Genomic DNA, 23,951 nt, shown 5'->3' on the forward strand with positions numbered 1-23,951 from the left:
TGTACCTGAAGAGTTTGGGCCTTAGGCAAGGTAGAGCCAACAGAAAGGAAACGGGATCCTTGTTGACTGCGTGGAGAGAGCCCACTCCTACCCTACAATGGGGTGTCTGGCAAGCAGGGAATGAACCTGATGTTGAGCCAACGGAAGTTTGGGATGGTCTGTTTTAGTACTTAATGTCCTCCAATTATTACCATGTGGTTTGTTTTAGTACTTAATCTAAGTACTAGATGGATGGTTTGTTTTAGTACTTAATGGTTTGGGATGGTTTGTTTTAGTACTTAATCTCCTCCAATTATTACCATGTGGTCTAAGCACACCAACTAAAGCAGTATCCAATCAGAGTGCCCTATTTTCCCTCAAAAGTATGTATCTCCAACTTTCTAATGGAAATAACTGGGAGAAGTAAGCTTTGCATATGGAAATTCAGTTGGAAGAATTCTACAGAGCTGCATCTCAGATTACTCTAAGCTTGTGTTCCAAACCAGAAGTTTCATTCATGATTCCCAGCGAGTTATTCCGCTCGAGAAAACCTGAGGCTGACATTTCACAAACTCTATCGTGGTCTACAGTCATATCAGAATCTGTTTCATCGTCTATTAGTACTTGGCAAAGGAAGGATCTGATTCTATTCCTTATATTGCAAAGTGCTGTAGTACTGATGTCTGGTGACACGGTCCTAACCTGCCCCTGCTCTAAATGGATCCTAAACTAAGACTCCTTTTTGCTGCTCAGCATCAAGTAGCTCAGCAAATGCATGTACTCCCCCATCTTTTAAATGATATGTTAATAAAATTGCCATAAAGCCAGAAAACAAGAAAGACCTAACCCAGCTTGGGTGGCCTTAGTATTCAGTGGAAATCGATGGCATAGCACCCTGGAGAGTGGGGCTCAGCTGGGACTCCCCAGAGGTCACTGCCCCAGGCCTTTAATTTGGGGTGAGGACAGAGGGGGTGATAAAGCGGTTCTGACCACCCTCCTTCAAGGTCAAATGAGAAATGTATTGGAACTGACCAGACCTACAAGCCTCAAGAGGATTATGTCCACAGGGTTGAAGACACAAGGCCACAGGCCAGACCCCATGCCACAGGCTGAGAGCCCCCAATCCTCACTGATACTGGAGACGAGGTCTTAAGGGACCTCAGGAAGTGTTCACCCCTTCAGCAGCAGCCCAGGGTTACGGGAGAGGCTGGGCTAATGCTTGCAGTTGCTTCAGCCTTTTCTTACTATCCAGTCCCCACCCATCCTTTCACACCCACTTCACCATCACCGCTGAACACTCCCCGGTGCAGCCTCCACCCTCACCGAGCCCATCCCAAGAGCGCCAGAGCACTGCTACCAGACAAGGACCCCATCCTGGGTTGGAACTGCAGGAGTTGGGAACATGTATCTCATGTAGACCACAAGATTCCTGAGGTCTTAGACACTCCACTCATCTCGGTATTTCTCTCTGTGCCCCACAAACAACAAATACTCAACAAATCCTTGAGGGGCTGTCCTCCAGGTAGCAGGGCTTCCCCCGCATCTGCAGACGTGCCCGCTCACGCCACCAGCTCTCCTCTTCATCAGCTACAGTTGACTGAGCACAGAGCCACCAGGTACAATGCCCCATGGTCCGCGTGCATTATTTCAATGACAGTTGACCCCTGCACAATGTGGGTATAAACGGCACTGACCCCCCACCTGCATAGTCGAAAATTGCATATTAACTTTTGACCCCCCAAAAAACTCAATTCCTATTAGCTTCCTGCTGATTGGCAGTGGTACTGATAGGAGGTGATGAAGGCCTATTTTGCGTTATGTATACTATATACTATAATCTTGTAAAGTGAGCTAGAGAAAAGAAAATGTTAAGAGAATCACAAGGGGTAAAAAAAAAGAAAATCACATGGAAGAGAAAATACATCTACAGCACTGCACTCTACTAAATCCTCAGATAAGTGGACCCATGCCATCCAAACCCATGTTGTTCAAGGGTCAAGTGTAATCCACACAAGAACACAGAGGGGACATATCGGCATCACCTCGTTATAAAGCTGTGTACGCAAACATTCAGAGTGATGAAAATGTATCTAAATCTGTAAACTTAGTGCCAAAGTCAGGATTCACACTGGTTCTATCTGGCCCCAAGCAACTGTCCCATCGTGTTTTGCGTATGAGCTGACCTGTAGCTCTAGGTCGCTTCCCATTTAAATGGGACCAATGACAAATGAAGAAAGATCCCAGGGTGAATCCATGAAGACATTCTAACACCCTACTCTGTATCCTGGCTGGATCAGGAGTTGGGGCCCCTCTGCACATGGCCTTGGCCTTGCCGTAACCCTGACCACTGGATGTTTTAATGACCACTTCTGTCTCTTTATTCTCGCTATGGGTTTTTTGAGGATGGATCTGTCTTGTTCCTCACTGCATCCCTCGTATCTGGCCCAAGCCTGACACCAAGGCAGTGCTTGATGAGTATCTGCTAGACGAAAACAAGTTCTCCCCAGAACACAGGCCAGACACATGCACTTTAGCACTCTGGGCTACTCAAGGCCACGTGACCTGTCTTCCCACGGGAGTCTGACCACATCTGTACACTGCTTTGCATATCCTAAAGCATGACCCTTGTCTTCTGACTTTTAAGGAATGAGTAGATGGAGAAATATTCTTTCCCTGTAAACAGTGAGTATTCAGGTACCCTTGATATTTAACAAATGTCTCTGCAGGTCATTGTAGATGGGCTGGTGAGGGAGGCCTCAGCTGACTGGGAGGGAGCGCTCACATACCTTTATCGGCACATACCCATGGCTCACGTCGCTCAGACTGCATGGGATTGGAAGAGGGTCTGCAGCACGGGGAAGCTGGAAGGAAAACAGGGACAGTGAGAGAGGCGGCAGCCTCCTTCTGTGCGACGTTCTCAGAGATGGTTTCCAGAAATCCAGAGTGCTGGCACAGGCACCTGTGCCATGGGCTCCTGAGTCCTCCCTGCCCAGCCCCGTCCCTCTCCTGCGAGCACACAGTTATATTCATCTCCCCCTCCCTTTCAGTTCAGTGCAGCCCATGATCGAGTCATTCGGACAGAAGAGCGTGGCCTGTCAGCCTCACCCGTTAAAATCCCCACACGATGCTACATTCTCAACTGTCCTACATTCTCTACTGCCCCCCGCTTCCGGCTGAGAGCCTGGTGTGACTCAGGAAAACATAGCGGGAGAACAGTGGGTCCACTATCAAACCTGGGTCCTTGAATAGCTGCTTGAAGCAAAGGCCCTGGCCACCACCACCCCAACTTTTTTACATCAGCAAGAAATAAACCACCTGCTCTAAAATGCTGAGATTTCATACTTCAGTGACTATAATTCTTCCCTACGGCAGTTCCTCAAGTGGTCACCCTGGCTCATGCTGGACACCATCAGGAATGCGAAGTGCACAGAGCATCACTGAATGGCTCCACTGCAGGTTCCCTCCCTCACGCCAGCCAAAATCTGACTCTGGGCCTTTGTATTAGTCTGCTCCGGCTGCCATAACCACGTGGCACAGGCTGGGTGACTGAAACAACAGACGTTTATGTCTCCCAGTTCTGGAAGCCGGCAGTCCAACACCTTGGTTGGTCCAGGCTTGGTTCCTCCTGACTCCTCTCTGTTTGGCTTTGCACCTCCAACCTGGGTCCTCACGTGGTCTTTCTTCTGTGTCTGTGTCCTGATCTCCTCTTCTTATGAGGACAGTTGTACTAGATTAGGGCCCACCTGCAATGACCTCATTTATCTTCATTGCCTCTTTTAAAGGTTGTATCTCCAAATATACTCACATTCCGAGGTCCTGAGGATTTAACATGAATGAATTTGGGGTGGGAGGGGGCAGAGGTCAGCCAGTAAGAGCCTTCTGCCTGCAGGCCCCAGCTGGATTGTCTGGAGTCCCAGGAGGACAAATAACATCTTATATGACATCTAGGTAAAGAACAAAATCCCTGAACAAAGGGTCCTTAAGGGGCTTCTTTACCTTATCCATGTGAGGTGTCTTGAGACAGAAATGACAAAGGACAGTAAGTGATCTTAGTCACAGAAAGTGACATATTAGCAACTCCTACTGCTAGATCGCTCATCTTTGGTCCCAAAGGTATGGTCTAAGGAAGAAGCGGCTCCGACCTCTGAGGTGCAAGAAATAAACTATGAAATGTACCTCCTTTTTTAAACATGGAAGAGCTTGCATAGACATCCTCAGTGGGGCAATCAGAAGGCAAGCCCCCTACGGCCGTAACACCTGGAGAAGATTCAGGGTATGGTGGGAGGGATGGGCAGCTGGGTGTCCTTTGATGGCAAGGGGCCTTGTCTGGCCTGAGGGAGCCAGGACATGGACCCCTAAGGGCTAGAGTCCCATGGGGCCCTTCTGCTGAGGTATCCCTGGCTTCCTAGTGGATGTCTTACTCTCTGATGTGAGGAATTTGAGAAACAAGACAGAGGATCATAGGGGAAGGGAGGGAAAAATGAAACAAGATGAAACCAGAGAGGGAGACTAACAGTAAGAGACTCTTAATCTCCGGAAACAAACTGAGGGTTGCTGGGGGGCAGGGAGGGTGATGGACATTGGGGAGGGTGTGTGCATGGTGAGCGCTGTGAATTGTTTAAGACTTTTGATTCACAGAACTGTACCCCTGAAACAAATAATACATTGTATGTTGATTTAAAAAATAAAAGGGAATAATTTTCATCCTTCCTTATAGCTTCTCCCTACTTTGGAGAAGACAGGTGAGGCATGGCTTACTTTCCCAATTACAGGACAGTTATCTGTGACTCGTACGACGAGGGGACAACTAGTAAGTGGGACAAGCAGGTGGACGCTGGGATTCTAAGTCTGGGACGTTTTCTCCTCTGCTGCATGAGACTTCTAGGCTTGTAGAACAGATTGAGCTTGGACAAGACACTTTACGACAGTGAAGCCATTAGACAGATATTTTTATTTATTCATTAAAGATGAAAAGTCAGGGACACCTGGGTGACTCAGTCGGTTAAATGTCTGCCTTCAGCTCAGATCATGATCTCAGGGTCCTGGGATCCAGCCCTGCACTGGGCTCCCTGCTCAGTGGGGAGTCTGCTTCTCCCTCTCCTTCTGCCCCTCCCCCACTCGTGTTTGCCCTCTCTCTCAAATAAATAAATAAAATCTTAGAAAAAAAAAAGAAGATGAAAAGTCAATTGTCCCTACCATGGGGGGCTAAACTATGTCCCTTCCAAATTCATCTGCTGAAGTCTAAACTTCCAGGGCCTCAGAATGTGACTGTGTTTGGAGATAAGGTTTTAAAAGAGGTCATTAAGTTAAAAAAAAGAGGTCATTGGAGCAAGCCTATTGGAGTCCGAATCCAATCTGGCTGGTGTCCTCGTAAAAGAAGACATCTGGACACACACTGGGGAAGACCATGTGGAGACACAGGGAAAACGCGGCCATCCAAAAGCCAAGGAGAGAGGTCTCGGAAGAAACTGCCCTTGCCAACACCTTGATCCTGGACTTCTGGCCTCCTGATGAGACTGCTGTCTCCACCATGCAGTCTGTGAACTTTACAGCAGCTCAGGGAAGTGGACACAGTGCCCTCTGAGGGGAAGGTTGGGCCGTCCAGCTGGCTCAGCCAGGTGTATGCCCCCTCTCCCAAACACTGTATTCCTGCAAAAGCCTTAACTGCCACCAGCACTCTGGGGCTCAGTGCGATCCAGTGGGATGGAGATCTTAGGCAAACTCAAAATAACAAACGGGGCTAATCCCCAGGCAGCCTTCCTGCGGCATCATGAAGGGCGCCCCATCCTCTCTGTGACAGATGGTTTCAACCACTTGCGTGTACCAGCAGTATGACCAGCCAGACCAGGAGGGGTCTGTGCTCCCTATCCCCACTTGGGCAGACCTAATAGCTAAATTCCCAAAATTTACTCTAAGTGGTCAAGTCTAAAAAAAAAGTTGTTTTTTTTTTTTAATTCAAAAAAGTAAGAATAAATAAATACAGTGAAGTCTGGTGGCTTTCAAAGGCTCCGCTCCTCCCTTGGGTCTTGGTTCCTCCGACTCTGACTAGTATAGATAATTTTTCTCAGAGCATTGCTTCTCTGCTCATGGCTGCAGAGAAGGAAGTTCTTCAAGGACAGCAGTGCTGATGGCCCAGTGGGGAGCGGCCACCCACCCAGGAGGTGAGCAGCTGGGTTCGCGCCAGGAGCACCGAACTCCCAGAAACGATCCCCCTCTCACTTGCTGTGTCTCCTGCACCCCTCAACACAAGAGGAACGGTGGGAAACCCAACCCAGCGCAACCCCAAGAGTTACCTGCACCCCAGTTACTCTCTCCAGTTCTGCCAGGGCTGTATCTGTGTCACGGACGAGGATGGTGACCATCCCCAAATCACGGGCCGGCTTCAGATTAGCCCCGATGTCATCCAAGAACACAACCTGAATCCAAATAGCAGGGACACTAGCATCACTCTCATCCAAAGCAAAATTCACCCAGGAGGGAGAGCACCGGAAAGACACACATTAAAATGGGGATCGTGGGTTTTTTGTGATGACAAGGTGAAGAATTACTTTTTCCTTTATATATTTGTTTACTCTTACAAATACTGAATTACATCAACATATCCATAAACACAGAGAGATGTACAGATTCCCAGAGACGTGTGTGGGTTTCAGCCTAAATTCTGAAACTGTAAAAAAAATAAGGAAGGATATAAACTTATCAGGGTGACATTAAAATTCATCTAGGGAATCAACATGTATGAACAGACCCCCGCCCCCAAATCTGGAAAAGCACTGAAATAAGGGCAGATACTAAAACAAACTATGACGCTAAAAAAGGTAAAACTAAAAAGTGGGGTGCTGGGACGCCTGGGTGGCTCAGTTGGTTAAGCAGCTCAGATCATGATCCCAGCGTCCTGGGATCGAGTCCCACATCGGGCTTCTTGCTCATCAGGGAGCCTGCTTCTCCCTCTGCCTCTGCCTGCCACTCTGTCTGCATGTATTCACTCTCTCTGACAAATAAATAAATAAATAACTTAAAAAAAAAACTGGGGTGCTAGAAGAGAAATAGACATATCAATGAAATAGAAGAGAGCTGAGGAATGAACCCAATTATAAATGACAGTTCGTGTTGTCCGCCTGGCAAGGAAAAATGGTACTTGAAAGATTATATAATTATCTTAACTGCTTGGGAGAAAATAGTAGATGCTTCCTTCACATCATCTTTCCCCAAAATAAATTCTGAATCGATCAAATATTTAAATTTTAGAATTAAAAAAAAATCCTTAAAGTCATAGAAAAAAGCATAAGTGCATTATCATCTTGGATTAGGGCAGGCCCAGACTTCTAAGAAGCTCATCCAACCCAAAAGTCAGAAGTGAGATGATCTTCACATTAACAGGCATACTAAAATTTAGAGCACTGTTACAAGGCTTATCCAGGGGTTGAGAAGAGCAGGAGCAAAGTTTCAAAGGAGAGAGGTTGAGTTCTAGGATTGAGCCCGGTAAGGATTCTGGTAAGGATTCCTGTAAGGATTCCCCATGAGGGAGTTCAGGGTTTCATCCACCAGCTTGTGGAGGGGGTGGGGCCAACAAGAGAGGGTTAGAAACATCAGGGAAAGGTATTTAAGGATGGACTAATTGCCTTTTTAAAAACTGGAGGTGAGGCATACAAGGAAAACAGAGTTTTGAATAGATAATTAGAGACAGTACGAAGACAGAACTTTGGGGTGCCTAGAGGAGGCAGCTCTAATACTGGAACTCACCCTTTGGTAGGGTGACCCTTACCAGCCTTGTGGTCTTGGGAAAATCTCCCAGGGTCTATGCTTCTTTACAGGCAAACTGAGGCGGCTGGGCTAGCAGTTTGACAATACCTGTTTTGACCTATAAAAGCCACAGAGAGTGGCCCATGCCCATGGAAATCCTGGCCTGGGAGAATGGGAACCTGCCGCTAGACCCAGCATCAAACCACTGGGCCCCAGAAGTCCTCCACCTGCTCCCTCCTCCCTTTTTCTTATGTGCACTATCTCTAGAACATTCTCCTTCACTCAAAAGAAGTGTCCACATACCTCACTGGGGCTGGCCTTCAGGGTTTCCAGCACAAACTTGTAGATCTGAGGATCAGGCTTGGTCATTCCGATCCTGCACGACTCTATCAGGAAGTCAAAGTGCGGCCTCAGCTGACACAGCAGCTGGGCCAGGCTGCCCCTCTGAGCGCTGTCGTCCACCCAGTCGTTGGTGAGGACGCAGGTGGTGTAGCCTGAAAGAGAAGTCACCAGTGACTGGACCAGATACAGAACTTTGCTCCAAGAAGCTCAAGTTACCCCCACAGGCAACCCCAAAGAAGGGGCCACATAGGGTTCTTCTTTGCATCAACTTCTTGATGCCCAGCTTCTAAACTGACATGCGGGACAAGAACCATTTTTATCCATAAGCACGTCCTGACACTGAGACAGGAGAGTAAGCAAAGTGGGTACGTGAAGGGCTTTCAGAAGCACTGACAAAAACACTATTGCTAAATATCCCTTGCAACTGTAGAGCAAGAGATTGTGATCTTTATCAGCTCATATGCTCCTGGCCACCTTGGGAGTAAGCAGGACAGACCTCATTATCCACTTTTACAGATGAGCAAACAGAAGCTCGGACCAATGATGAGCTTCCCAGAGCTACACAGTGAAGGCAGAACCGGGCCAGGCTCAGAATCCTGCCTTTGGACTGGCCCTCCAGGGCTCCTGCCAAGTCAGTGTTACTGAACACTCCGCTCCACTCTTTCAAAATTCCTGCCTTGGGTTCTGGAGACTGCATTCCCATTTCAAAACTAGAGGAATGCTGGCAAAGATAGCATTATTCCCCCGGCTTTCTCTCCCTAACCAAGAAGGGGAACAAGCAGGGGATGCTGGAAATAAGGCACTGATGACAGTGGTGAGACCCTTTGCATGAAACATGAGTGAGAAACACGGACATGGGACGGCTCAGCCACGACCCTGTAAGTCTACTGTTAAGTGGGTAGAATGATTTCAAATATGCCTGTGACAAAGAGTGGGCTCTGACACTACATAAATGTCTACTGGATGAACTTGATCTCACATCCCAGACCATTTGACATCCTCTGAGTTCATGTCAACCAGCTCACAGCTCAGTCGCTTTGACATTTAGAGGTTGAGCCGATCACAGTTGCTTTAAAGGCCTTGATTTTCAATCACTGTGACAAGAGGTTGGGTCCTTCTGGTCATTACTAAGTGTCACCGGAGGGAGAGAATTTTGCTCACAAGGCAGTCTCTGGCACAAACTGCTCTATTAAGTAAAATACTTTCATTTTTTTTTCCCCTACTATTCTGATAGTGCTGTATTTGGCTATTTGATAAAACTTACTTCGGGGCTGTTTTTAAGAATGGCTTTCCATCAAATTCCAGAAGACCTGTGCTCTCAGAACACATCTGGATGTATTCTGACCTAACCCTCCCAAGGGTTCTAGTGCGGCTGATTGAGAGAACAACCAGTATTGGCTCCTTACCCTTCTTTCTGAGCGCAAGAGCAGCCTGAAGCATGGGATAGTTGATTTTTCTTGCTGCAACTGCCTTGCCAAAGAGCTGACTTACAGAGAAATTCTCAGGGAGGCGGATTCCAGATTCCTCAGAACATTTCCTGCAGTCTTCTTCCATGAGTGGCACCCACTGTGGAAAGGAATAAATGAGGATTATCAGTTGGTATAATCCTTCAGAATAGCTTCTGGCAGGGGCACCTGGGTGGTTCAGTGGGTTAAGCCTCTGCCTTCTGCTCAGGTCATGATCCCTGGGTCCTGGGGTCGAGCCCTGCATCAGGCGCTCTGCTCAGCAGGGAGCCTGCTTCCCCCATCTCTGCCTGCCTCTCTGCCTACTTGTGGTATCTCTGTCAAATAAATAAATAAAATCTTAAAAAAAAGAATAGCTTCTGGCAGCATTTGCTGCATCTGACCATATGCGTTCTCTGTGGGCCAGCAATTCCACTCCTAGACCTGCACCCAACAGAAAATGTCCACATATGTTCACCAGAAAGACATGTTCGTCTATGCACTTGCAGCAGCACTATTTCCAAGAGCCCCAAACTACAAACTACGTAAGTGCCCCTGTTTATGGCCTGAATGGTGTTCCCCCCAAATTCACGTTGAAGTCTTAAGCCCTCCCATCTCAGAAAGCAATTGTCCTTGGAGGTAGGGTCTTTAAAGAGGTGATTAAGGTAAAATGAGGTCATGAGGGGCGCTGAATCTAATCTGACTGGTGTTCTTGTAAAAGCAGGAGATTAGGACACACACACACACACACACACACACACACACAGAGGGAAGACTGTGAAGACACAGAAAATGGCTACTGCAAGACAAGAAGAGAGGCCTCAGAAAAAAACCAATCCTGTCAACACCTTGATCTCGGGCTTCTAGGCTCCAGAGCTATGAGGAAACAAATTTCTATTGTTTAAACCACACAGTCTGTGGTATTTTGTTATGGCAGCCCTAGCTGATAGCAGCAAAATGGATTGTGATATGTTTACACACTACCATAGCAGCACTATTTGGAGTAGTTCCAACTGAAAAGTACCCAAACCCCAATAGCAGACTGATATAGAGAGCTCACAAATAAACCCATGCATACATGTATGGTCAGTAAATTTACAACAAAGGAACCAAGAATATACAATGGGGAAAGGACAATCCCCTTGATAAACGGTGTTGGGAAAACTGGACAGCCACATACAAAGCAATGAAACTTGACCACTATCTTCGCCATACACAAAAATCAACTGAAAATGCGTGGAAGACTTCAATACAAGACCTAACACCATAAAACCCCTAGAAGAAGACATAGGTGGTCAAGTTCCTCAACATAGGTTTTGGTGATGATTTTTTTAATCTGACAACAAAAGCACAAATAAACTATTAGGACTACATCAAAATAAAAAAGCTTCTGGACAGCGACAGAAATCATCCACAAAACAAAAAGGCAACTACTGAATGGGAGAAGGTATTTGCAAATGATATCTGATAAGGAGCTGATATCCAAAATATAAAAAGAACTCATACAACACAACAGCAAGAAAAAAAAGAAAAGAAAAAAGAAAAAAAAAACTTGATTTAAAAAATGTATGGAAAACCTGAAAAGACATTTTTTTCCAAAGAAGACATACAGGTGGCCAACAGACACATGAAAGGATGCTCAACATGACTAATCATCAGGGGAAACACAAAATCAAAAACCACAGTGAGGGGCACTTGGGTGGCTCAGTTGGTTGAGCATCTGCCTTCAGCTCAGGTCATGATCCTGGTGTCCAGGGATTGAGTCCCACATAAGGCTCCCTGCTCAACAGGGAGTCTGCTTCTCCCTCTGACCCTTACCCCTCTCATGCTCTCTCTCTCCCTCTCTCCAGTAAATAAATAAATAAATATTAAAAAAAAAAACCCACAGTGAGACATCACATAGCAGCTATTAGATAGGCTATTATCAAAAAGACAAGAAATAACAAATGCTGGTGAGGATGCAGAGAAAAGGAACACTTGTGCATTGTTGGTGGAATGTAAACTGGTGCAGCCACTATGGAAAACAGTATGCAAATTCCTCAAAAAATTTAAAATAGGGCTACCGTATGATCCAGCAACTCCATTTCAGTATTTATCCAAAGCAAACAAAAACACTAACTCAAAAAGATATCTGCACCACCCCCCATGTTCACTGCAGCATTACTTATAATAGCCAAGATATGGAAACAACCTAGGTGCCCATCAATGGATGAATGAATGGATAAAGAAAATATGGTATATAAATTTAATGGAATATTATTTGGCCATAAAAAAGAACAAAATCTTGCCATTTGTGACAATCTAGATGAACATCGAGGGCATTATGCTAAGCGAAAGAAGTCTGACAGAGAAAGACAAATACTGTATGATCTCTCTTATATGTGGAAATTAAATTCAAAACAGAAAGAAAACCAAAAAACACCAAAAAAGCCAAACTCATAGATACGAAGAAAGTGGTTGCCAGAGGCAGGTGGTAGGGGACGGGGTGAGAGAAATGGGAGAAGAGGGGGTAAAAAGATAAAAAGAAAAAAGATACAGATGCCAAAATTGATGCAAGATAAAATATAAAATGTGAGTAGACTAAAGCCATTAATGAAAGTGGAAAAATAATGGAAGTATGTACCTTTCTATAAACATAATAAAACATTTCCAGCCTTAGACTGTTACACAAGTAAAAAATATATAAATATAGTTTAGTGGGAGAGTTACGTAAGTAGATTTGCATTTTAGGGAGGTCATCCCAGAAACAGTGAGAAGGATTGGAGGAAGGGAGAATAATTCGAAGAGAATTTTCACAAGTTCCACCTTCAATATCCACCTACCAGCATTAGTGGCCAAGAACTTCATCTTCCCTTCTGTTGCCATAGATAATGGTCCATTGCTCTTACCAAAGCTCAACCCCTCCATCTAGATTCTATCCGGCTCTGCTTCAAGGAAATAGCTCCAGGGGGGGTCTCCCTTCCTTATTCCTTTATCAGCAGTCTCCCTCCCTACTGCATCACTGCCATCAGCATGCAAGCACTTTGTTACCAGAAAGTAAACCTTTCTTGACTTTATCCCCCCCTCCTTCTACTGTCCCATTTTTCTGCCCTACTTTGTATCAAAACTTCATATAGTGTTCAAACCTTTTCTCTCCTTGTTTCTTTCTTTCTTTTTTTTTTTTTTAAGATTTTATTTATTTATTTGATAGAGATCACAAGTAGACAGAGAGGCAGGCAGAGAGAGAGAGAGGAGGAAGCAGGTTCCCTGCTGAGCAGAGAGCCTGATGCGGGACTGGATCCCAGGACCCTGAGATCATGACCTGAGCCGAAGGCAGCGGCTTAACCCACTGAGCCACCCAGGCGCCCTTTCCTTGTTTCTTGAACATAGTCTGGTCAGGCTTTTATCTCCACATTCCACATGCCACTTTCTCTTGTCAAGGTTATCGATGACCTCCATGCTATGTTACTGCATCTAATGGGCACTTGCTGACCCTCATTTTGCCTGACCCATCAGCTGCACCAACACAGAGGGCCATTCTCTTCATCTGAAACTTGATAAATCCTTGGCTGCCAGGGTCCACACACTCTCCCCCTGATTCTTCTCAGACTGGTTGAAATTCATTCTCCATCTCTCAATCTGGGTCCCCTTCATTAACCCCATCTTTAATATTAGAGTACCTGGGGGCTCCTGGGTGGCTCAGTGGTTAAGCCGCTGCCTTCAGCTCAGGTCATGATCTCAGGGTCTTGGGATCGAGTCCCGCATCGGGCTCTCTGCTCAGCAGGGAGCCTGCTTCCTCCTCTCTCTCTCTCTCTCTGCCTGCCTCTCTGCCTACTTGTGATTTTTCTCTGTCAAATAAATAAATAAAATCTTAAAAAATATATATATTAGAGTACCTGGGACTCTGGATTCTCCATTTATACTTCCTTTCCCGGTGATCGCACTGAGTCCGGTGACACTAAAAATGCCATCTATATGCTGTGTGGGTGTTCAGCCTGGGTATCTTCCGTCAACTCTGGGTTCATATATGAGGCTGCCTACTGCACGCTCCATTTGGAGATCAATAAGCATTTCAAGGGCACCTGGGTGGCTCAGTTGGTTGAGCGGCTGCCTTCGGTTCAGGTCATGATCCTAGACTTCCAGGATCAAGTCCTGCATCAGGCTTCCAGCTCCTTGGGGGGTCTGCTTCTCCCTCTGACCTTCTCCTCTCTCATGCTTTCTCTCACTCATTCTCTCTCAAATAAATAAATAAAATATTTAATAAAACAAATAAGTATTTCAAATTCAAATACCCCAAATCGGGCACATGATTTCCCAGCCCCACAGCAGCAAATAGCAACTGATACTGTCAGCTGGTTCTGGTCAGAAACATTTGTTACCCTTCACTCCTCTCTCATACTCACACTCAATCTATCAGGAAAGCCTGCGGAAACTACAGTCAAAATATTCCAGGTTTGGATCACTTTTTACCACTTCCCCCAGTATTACCTTAGTCCAAGCTACTACCATCTCTCACCTGATCTACCAACAACTTCCTTTTAATTAGTCTATAATGATCCTTGCTCTTTTCATCTATTTATGCAGCAAGAGTGAGGTTTTAAAAATACCAGTTAGGCGCTGGTTGTGAAGCTTGTCTTCCCATCTCCTTATCTGGCTGGCTGCCTACTGAATAAGCCTTTTCTTTGGGGCGCCTGGGTGGCTCAGTGGGTTAAGCCTCCCTGCCTTCCGCTCAGGTCATGACCCCAGTGTCCAAAGGCTCCTTGCTCAGCAGGAAGCCTGCTTCTCCCACTGCCTGACAGTCCCCCTGCTTGTGCTCGCTCACTCTCTTAACCTTTCCCTTGCTGCAAATATATATACATAATGTTACTTCACTGCTCCAAATCTCCCAATGCCTTTCCATCTCAGGGTGGGGAAAAAAAAAGGATAAAGAGATCAGAGTATCTTCATACAATGGAATATCATGCAGCAATGAGAACAAAACTTGGACTGCACACAATGGTATCTATGATTCTCACAAATACAGTGCTGAGGAAAAGATGCCCAGACAGAAAATATTAATCTGTGCAGTTCCATTCAAAGTACAAAATATGTAAAAGTGATCTCTAAGGCTGGACATCAGGATGGTTAGTTACTCTTGGAGGGGTAGTGTCTGAAGGGGTGTTAGGTGGGGTGCCTACAGTGCTAATTATGTTTTATTTCTTAATCTGGGTGCTGGTGACCTGAGTGCATTCAGTTTGTGCAAAAATTCGTTAAACTGTATACTTTGCATACTTTTCTGTTTGTACTGTATACAAAAAAGAAAAAAAAATTTTTAGAGTCAGACACTTAAAATTTTTTAGAGTCAGACACTTAACCAACTGAGCCATCCAGGTGCCTTGAATACACAAATAAAACTTAAAAGACAACACTCACTTCCAGGATATAATTTTTGAAGACAAATTAAACCTAAGTAGCCTTTGTCATAATATATAGATGACCCCTGAATAATGTGGGGGTTGAGAGCCCTAACCACCCACATAGTTGAAAACCCACATGTAAGTTTTGACTCCCCAAAGCTTAACTACTAATAACCTACTATTGACCAGAAGCCTTACCAATCACATAGAATTGATTAACACATATTTTATATGTCATATGTATTATTATATGTATTATAACAATACAGTAAGCCAGAGAAAAGAAAATGTTATTAAGAAAATCCTATGGAAGAGAAAATGCATTTACAGCACTGTATGTGTATTTATTGAAAAAAAAAAAAATCAACCCGTGAGTTCAAACACATGTTGTTGGAGGACCAACTATAATGTGCTTTTTCAGACCCCATCTGCTAACTATTCAAGTTACCTAGAAGGTACACAGACGAAGAAAGTCAGAATGGGTACAGAGTTTTCATAGCAATTACTAGAAATTCACTCTATAATTCCTATGTTCGTTGAAAGTACATTGTACTCCCTTCTTTCCTTCTCTTCTGACAATATTAATTGCGGATTTCTGTGTGCTTGTAGAATAGATTCTTAGTAGCCTTTCTTCTTGCAGACACTGCCTGAGAATCCAAGTGGTTTCAGATCATTGCTTTGTTAAAAACCAGTGGAGGTTGTAGTCACAACGATACTGCTATTTACTGAGCACTTGCTATGTGCCAGGCACCATGCGAGACAGTTTCCTAGCTTCCTAACAACCCATGAAGAAGACAGCAGATCACGTTCATTTTACAGATGGCAAGACTGAGCCTTTAGGAGGTTAAGCAACCTGTGTCTGTAAGTGGGAGCTGTGATTTAAATCCTGCTCTCTGCCTCCAAAGCCCATCCATTATCCAGTTATTAATTAACAGCCTCTCCCCACAACTGGTCCTGTCTGAAAACAGCTTGAGTAAGGATGACCACTATCAAAGCAACAAAACAAACAACAAAACAAAGACTAACAAGGAATGGCGAGGATATGGATCAAGTGGAAATCTTGGGCACTGCCCAGGGGAATGCAAACTGGGGCAGCCGCTCTGGAAAACAGGATGCAGGCTCCTTAAAAAAATTAAGAACTACTCTATGACCCAGCCATCCCACTTCTGGGTCTATACCCAGAAGAACTGAGGGCAAGGTGACCCGCAGATATTTGTATACCCAAGTTCACAGTGGCATTATTCACAATGACCAAAAGATAGAAGCAACCCAGGGTCCATCGACAGATGAACAGATAAGCAGAATGTGGTCTATCCATACACCAGGAAACAATTCATCCTTAAAAGGGGAAGAAATCCTTTCACAGGCCACAGCACGGATGAACTTTGGAGACACCATGCATGAAATGAGCCAGGCACAAAAGGACAAATATTGCAGGATCCTACTTATCTCATGTAGCTATAGCAGCCTCATACACAGAGACAGGAATTCAGTAGTGTCATGGCTGCCAGCAGCTGGGGGAAAAGACGGATGGAGAGTTTTTGTTGAAGGGCTATAGGACTTTAGCAAGATGAAAAGAGTGGTGGTGATGGCTTCACAATGCGAATATACTTTACATTACAAAATTATATACTTAAAAGTGATCTAGATGACAAATTTTGTATTACGTGTATTTTACCACAATTTAAGAGGAAAAACAGGCTATTCTGCCTGGCACAGACTGGCAAGAAATTGGTAATTTCCCACTCATGGAGTGAATCCTGCGGGTTGGCCCAAAGAGATAATGAACCGGTCTTAAATATTTCTCTGTGTGTCTCAAAGCCTCCATCCCAGTCCTGGGAGGAAAGTACTAGTACTAGGTGAGGCAAACATGGTGGGTCTGCCCTCAGAGAGCTTCTAGTCAGTGCGGGAGATGGGCATGTGGGTACAGAATGCCTTCTTAAGGGATTTATGAAGTGTCCCCTTACCTGGGAAAATGTGATCTCTCCCCTCATGAGGCGGGCACTGGAGCCCTCTGGGCCTCCTCTCTGGAAAGCTTCTCTCAGAAAGCCTCTGGAAGATACAAAGAAACAACAGCATGGATGTTCAGAGGACTTCATCACAGCAGCATGTAGGGAACAGACACTATTCCTATCCACGGACAAACTGCTGTTTTAAAGGCATTCTGCCATGGACGGGGAAAGGCAATGTTCAAGCCAGGATCTTAGGCTATACGAGCAATTGAATCTGGATGAGAACACAAATTAAATGACAAATATGCCGGCAGGTGAAGCAGCTCATGGGGACCACCCAGCAGAGCCTCTTCAACTGCCAGTACTTCTGGCTTTGCCACTTAAGGGACAAACTCAAGACTGGATTCATTCCCATCTTCAGCTCCTTTGTACAAGGCACTACTCCAAAGGACTGTTTATTAGTACATACTTTTCAGAGGGAATGGAATATTTTTTCCTGGTTTTGATTCTGAACATACAGTTTCTACTTCATTTTAACCATATTTAATTTTTAAAAAGTTTTCTCAGGTTAAGAGCTAAACTGCCCCACCTCCAATTCCTATCTTGAAGTCATAATCCCTAGTACTTCAGAATATGTATTTGGAGATAGGGCCTTTAAAGAGGTGATTAGATTAAAATGAGGTCATAAAGGTGGGCCCTATCTAATGAGCAGTGTCCTGAGGAGGAAATTAGGACACACACCCGAATTGGGAGAAGGCCATGTGAGGACACAGGGAGAAGACAGCCTTCTATAAGCCTAGGAAAGAGGCCTCAGAGAAACCAATCCTGCTGCCATCTTGACCTTGGACTTCTAGCCTCTGGAACTACTGTGGAAGCCACCCAGCCTGTGGTACTTGGTTATGGCAGCCCTAGCCAGCTAACATACCTCAGCTCATACTCGTCCCAAGGAATAGCACACACATAGGGAGAGAGACCAGCTCATCACCCTCTCACTTCCTTACATTACAAAATTAAAGTTTCCATTACGCTTTCTTGATAATTTCCCAACCCCCATGGCAGATCAGCTACCTTCACATGGCTGGCTAGGAGACGATCAGACGGATAAGGATGATATATATGTGACACGCACACACACCTCTGCTCCCTCACAACCCATCCCCACAACCAAGTCCACTCAGCCCAGGCACTGATGTGCAATCCTTCTCAATACAGTGCCCCAGGCAAATATTTATAATGGATGAAAATCAGCAGGCCAGTTAAAATGATTTACCATTTCCAAGTAAGACTACTCTGGGAGTTCCATTTCTGACAACAGGCAACTCTCTTCTATCCAACTAACGCTCTTGCAGGTAACGATTATCAACTTCACATAACATGCAAAAAAATACATACCTAATATTATAGCCTTGCTCAACATTCCAGTAAAAGCAATGGCTCTGCCATACCTTTGCCATCAGTTGTCTTTTATTTATTTACTTGGAAGATTTTATATTTAAGTAATCTCTACATCCAACATAGGGCTTGAACTTAACAACCCTGAGATCAAGTCACATGTTGTACCGACTGAGCCAGCCAGGCACTGCCCTGCTGCTTGTCCTTTTTTTTTTTTTTTTAAAACAGGGTTACTATGTTGTAATTATATATCATCAAATTCACATTTTAAGGAGTATGATTCAAGGATTTGTAGTAAATTTACAGACTGTGTAACTCTGTGACATCAATGCAAACATCAGCACATTCCAGTTTTAGAACATTTCCATCACCTCCCAAGGTTCCTCGTGCCCTTTGGCAGCTGGTCTCCAGCTTTAAGAATCAATACACAATTCGACTCAACAATTTTGGATTGAGCACCTGAGGTGTGCAAGACATTGTGCTGGGTGCTGTGATACAAATGCAGGAAAATGTGACTGTATTCTTTGGGAGTACACAGGGGAACAAGGGAGTCAACATATAAGTAATTATCACACGCTGGAGGAATAGGATGGAGAAAGCGAAAGGAAAATGATTTTTTCTGCCTGGAGAATGGTGGCTGCTAGCAGAATGGGAACTGAGGGAAGACTAGAACTACAGAGAAAGGAGATACCAATGTATCTATAAAGCAGATCAGGCAGTAATAATAATAACAGAAGAAGCAATTTGAAATATGAACACTGTTGGATTGGAAAACACGAATTCCAAATTTTAAGGGTGGCTAATAAAAGCAGTGAGCAGTGAAGCAGCTATCACACAAAATGAAATTAGTGAATCAAAAGACAGGATACAGTTTTCAAGAACAAAGAGTAAAACAAGGAAGCAATTCAAGTTAATGAGCAAAATGATAAGACCTAGGGAGTCCAAATTCCTTCAATAAACAAGCAGTAAGAATTCCAAAAGGGTTGGGGCACCCAGGTGGCTCAGTAGGTTGAGTGTCTGACCCTTAGTTTCTACCCAGCTCATGATCGCATGGGTCGTGGGACTGAGCCCTGCATTGTCTTCCTTGCCCAGCAAGAAATCTGCTTGAAGGATTCTCTCTCTTCCTCTGCCCCTACCCAATCCCCACTCATGTGTGCAGGCACATGTGTATGTGCTCATGTGTGCTGTGCCTCTATCAAATGAAATACATAAATCTTTAAAAAAATTTTTTAATGTTTTAAAATTTAATTTAAATAAATAAATAAATTATTAGTAATTCCAAATTAAATAAATAAATCTTTAAAAAAAAAATCCTTCCATGATTGATCAGAGACGCAGTAGGAATAACAGAACACTTCTTTGTACTGAAGAAAGATTCGACACCTTAGATCAAAAGTATACCAATTACCAAAGCAAAATTAATAAAAAAACAAACCTCCACAACAGGCATATGTGGGGGAACTGTGCCAATTCTAAAGATAACAAAGGGTAACAACCTTTTGTGTAGAAAAACAGGTTATACACAAACAAAAAACAATTCAGAGTGACATTAGTCTTCTATCTGCAACTTTAGATGTCAGAGGTTTGTGGAACAATACTGACTGGACATTGAGAGAAAAATAAACAATGGCCCCCAAATTGTAGCCCCAGATAACATATTACACATTTTTGAAGGCAACAGAAAGTCTCAGCATATAAAACCAATGTTTACCATCACATGCCTTTCCTGAAAAAAAAAATTCAGGGAAGATTTCCAGTCAACTTAAAGATAGATGAAAATTAAAAGTTGAGAACAGGACAAATGTGGTTTAAAAGAAATTGGAAATGAAGTTTTTAAAATACCATTTCCATAGCATTTAGAAAAAAAACAGAAATAAATATAATGAAAGAGGTCTAAGACCTCTGCCTGGAAAACTACAAAACTAATAAAGATCTCTGTATCAAGTTCATGGATCGGGAGACGATATGGTTTGGGCAAAAATTCTCACCAAATGGATATAAAGATTTAATTCACTCCAATCATAATCCCAGCAGATTTTGTTTATAAGTGTGAAAATTGACACATTGATTACAAAATTTCTCTGGAAACTAAAGGACACAGAATAGCCAAACAAATCTTTAAGATTAAATATGAAGGATTTATATTACAAGATTTTAAAATTTATTATAAATTAAGACAATGTGATATTATTGCATGGAGTCATATATCAACTTAGCATAATAGGGAGTCCAGAAATAGACATCTACATACATGGTCCATTTGATTTTCTCACCAAGGCACCACTGAAATTTAATGTGGGAAAGATTTTTTTAAATAAATGACATTAGAGCAACCTGATATCCATAGGGGGCAGGGAGACTCCACACCATATACAAAATTTGTTTTGAGGTGGATCATGTATTTAAATGTGAAAGTTAAAACAATCTAGGTTCTCCAAGAAAGTGGGATATCTTCACGATCTTTAAGAATGCAAAAATTTCTTAAAAGGACACCGAAGGCAGCAGTACCTGGGCAGCTCAGTCAGTTAAGCATCTGACTCTTTTTTTTTTTTTTTTTAAAGATTATTTGAGAGAGCGTATGAGAGAGAGTATGAGAGCGGGGTGAGGGGCAGAGGGAGAAGCAGACTCCCTGCAGAACGTGCAGCCTGACACATGGCTTGATCCCAGGACACCAGGATCATGACCTGGTAGAAGGCAGACACCTAACCGACTCAGCCACCCAGGTGCACCAAGCGTCCGACTCTTTTTTTTTTTAAGATTTTATTTTTATTTATTTATTTGACAGAGGGAGACACAGTGACATAAGGAACACAAGCCGGGGAAGTGGGAAAGAGAGAAGCAGGCTTCCCACGGAGTAGAGAGCCCAATGCGGGGCTCAATCCGAGGACCCTGGGATCATAACCTAAGCTGAAGGCAGCCGCTTAACAACTAAGCCACCCATTTTTTTTTTTTTTTAAGATTTTATTTTTATTTAAGAGTCCAACTCTTGATCTTAGCTCAGGTGTTGATCTTGGGATCGTGGGTTCAGGCCCATTTAAAAAAAAAAAAAGGATACAAAAAAGCGCTACCATAAAACAGTAAAAAAAAAAAAGATAAATCAGTCATTAAAATTAGTACCTACTGTTTATCAAAGATACCACTGAGAAAGTGAATGAACAAGCCATATACATGGATATGCTTGCAATACCTACATATGACAAAGGACTGGTATCAAGAACATACAAAGCGGGGGCGGGGGGCACCTGGATGGCTCAGTTAGTTAAGCATATGCCTTCAACTGAGGTCATGATCCCAGGGTCTGGGGATGGCACCCCAGTCAGGTTCCCTGCTAAGCAGGGAGTCTGCTTCTCCCTCTCCCACTGCCCTTCACCGCTCCCCACTCCTAAGCCTAGCTCAGTCTCTCTCTCTCTCCTATTCCCTCTCAAATAAATGAACAAAATCTTTTAAAAAATAAGGGAAAGTACACTTCAACAAAATTTGGGCTTTACTTATTTCAGATTCCCCCTTGACTAGAACAATAATGGATCAATCTATCATTGTTTGGGGGTATGTAGTGTACTGGTTTATGAAGGGCGTTATTCTGTTCGCTACTGGCTTGTGAAACACCCACAGTGAACCTAGGTTACAGAAACTGCTGCCAAAAGAAACAGTCTCTGAGCATTGATTTGCCCTGAAACAAAACGGACAGAACTCTTAGAGCTTCCATCAGGCTTCTTATCCTTGCCAGGAATTTAGAATTTAGTCTTCTTTGGGTGTCACCAGGGTGATCATTTATTTTCTTTCTTAATTTTTAAAAAAACTTGTTTAATTACTTGAGAAAGAGAGAGCGTGGGCCGGTACGCAAGTGGAGGTAGGCGCAGAGGGTCAAGCAGACTCCGCGCTGAGGAGGGAGCCCAATGCAGGATCGCATCCCAGGACCCCAAGATCATGACCTGAGCCCACGGTGGGCACTTAAATAACTGGGCCACGGGGGCGACCCTCTTTCTTAACTTTTAAACAAATATGCTTTCCCTCCTTCGGACTATAGGGGAAGCATATGTTTATGAAGAAATAAACTGAAAATACCAAAAAGTAGAAAAATGAAGAAAATCATTATAATCTCATCTGGGATTAATAATCCCAAACATATTCTGGGATATTTCCTCCACACATTTTTCTGCAGGTAGCTTCCCCCCTAGCCAGCTATAATTGAAACCAATGTTGTAAAAAATTGTTTTACATTCTGGTGGGTTTGCTTTTTTTTTCAGTTCTCATTAACAAGTCTTTTCTGATCTGAAATCTCGTTCTGAACATCCTATTTCTTGGTTTCCTGGTGACGCTTCCTAGTTCATTTCCCAGCGACGAGGCTTTGGGGCTGTTTCTCTAGTTTGCGATTAGAGCAAGTGCGCCCGCAAAGCACAGGACTTTGTTCCCTCATCAACTTCAGGGCGGCCTGAGGACACATTTCATGACACAGAATTAGAGGGCAGCAGTGAGCCCGGCGAGCAGCTCCTGTCACTTTAGGAAAAGAATCCATCACAGAGGGCAATTTTGGGAGTCTTTAGAGAGATTTAATCACTTAACATTTACTAAGACAATGGGTCTAGTAGCGTGCATGGTTATTTTTAGGGTAATTGTCTTAACCTCTGCAGAGCTCCCGCCCTACAGCACCGTGAAACCAAGGCTGGGGGTACCCAGAGGCCTTTTCTCAGCTGGGGGCCCGCCCCCTGGCGCCCCGGCTCCCCCCTTCGCCACCCCTGCTCCGGCCGGGCGCTGATTCCCCTTACCTGGGCAGCGCCAACTCCTCGGTGCGGTCCAGCGCGCCGGCCACCGAGGGCAGCGCCAGGACCCCGTCCAGGTCGAGCACGGCCGCGCGCAACGCCATGGCGGCCCACAGAGGACCAAAGCTCCCGGCGGTGCGCGGAGGCCCGTAGCGGGATGGGAGCGGCGGGCCGCGGGGCCTCCCTCGCACTGGTCCAGGGGGACCCCGCCCCCGCCCCGCCCCCGTCCCGCCCCGCGCCCTGTCCCGGGCCCGCAGGGGCGGCGACCCACCTGTCTCCACCGCCTCCAGGCATCCAGTCCCCCTGCTAGTGTCCTGACCACTTCGGGCGAACTTGCTATACTGTCGCCGGTCCGGGGGCGGGCCTCAGAGAAGGGGTCTGAGGAAGAACCAGGGGCCACTGACCCTTTAAAGTGTGTGTGGCCAAAAGCTTCATTCAGTGTTTGGATCCTTCCATGTTTGTTTCGGTTGGCATATCCACTAAACTCATAGCTTTGTTGCCCCTCCTTTTGGTGCGTATATTTACAGATCTGACGCTATCCTGTCCACACTCCCCTCATCACACACTTACCTGTCAAGGCAAAATGTGTTTCAAGAGTAAAATATGCTCCAGAAACCGTATGCCTACTCAGAATACATCTATTCTAATCTCTTGTTGGAATGAGGCTTAGAAGGAAATTTGGAGTACTTACTACCCCTTTGTACCTTCTCCTTGTACTAATGCTGCCTAAAAATGTTCCAGCTTTGTTTAAATTCACGGATTCCACACTGTTGGCTCCTTTGTTTCTGGACTTTGCTTAGGAGTGTCTGAGGAGTATTTGCCAAAGGGTTGTCAGGCTTCTCATGCCTGCAGTGTAGCTCTGTGAATTAAAAACATGCTCTGGGGGCGCCTGGGTGGCTCAGTGGGTTAAGCCGCTGCCTTTGGCTCAGGTCATGATCTCAGGGTCTTGGGATCGAGTTCCGCGTC

General features: G+C 44.6%; 1 protein-coding gene across 1 annotated transcript in view; it reads right to left on the minus strand.

Moving 5' to 3' along the window:
- Positions 1 to 23,178, minus strand: part of EPHX2 (epoxide hydrolase 2) — a 61,027-nt gene extending 37,849 nt beyond the window's left edge. Inside the window, exons 1-6 of the mRNA XM_059372746.1 lie at positions 22,992 to 23,178; positions 16,849 to 16,933; positions 9,471 to 9,630; positions 8,026 to 8,216; positions 6,273 to 6,395; positions 2,766 to 2,840 (exon numbers count right to left, since the gene is read on the minus strand). Of these exons, the coding sequence (XP_059228729.1) occupies positions 2,766 to 2,840; positions 6,273 to 6,395; positions 8,026 to 8,216; positions 9,471 to 9,630; positions 16,849 to 16,933; positions 22,992 to 23,089 (732 nt within the window). The 5' untranslated portion in view covers positions 23,090 to 23,178. The remainder of the gene's footprint in view (positions 1 to 2,765; positions 2,841 to 6,272; positions 6,396 to 8,025; positions 8,217 to 9,470; positions 9,631 to 16,848; positions 16,934 to 22,991) is intronic.
- Positions 23,179 to 23,951: the final 773 nt, after the last annotated feature.

This window comes from Mustela nigripes, chromosome 1 (genome assembly GCF_022355385.1).
Source record: "Mustela nigripes isolate SB6536 chromosome 1, MUSNIG.SB6536, whole genome shotgun sequence".
Lineage (NCBI taxonomy): Eukaryota > Metazoa > Chordata > Mammalia > Carnivora > Mustelidae > Mustela > Mustela nigripes.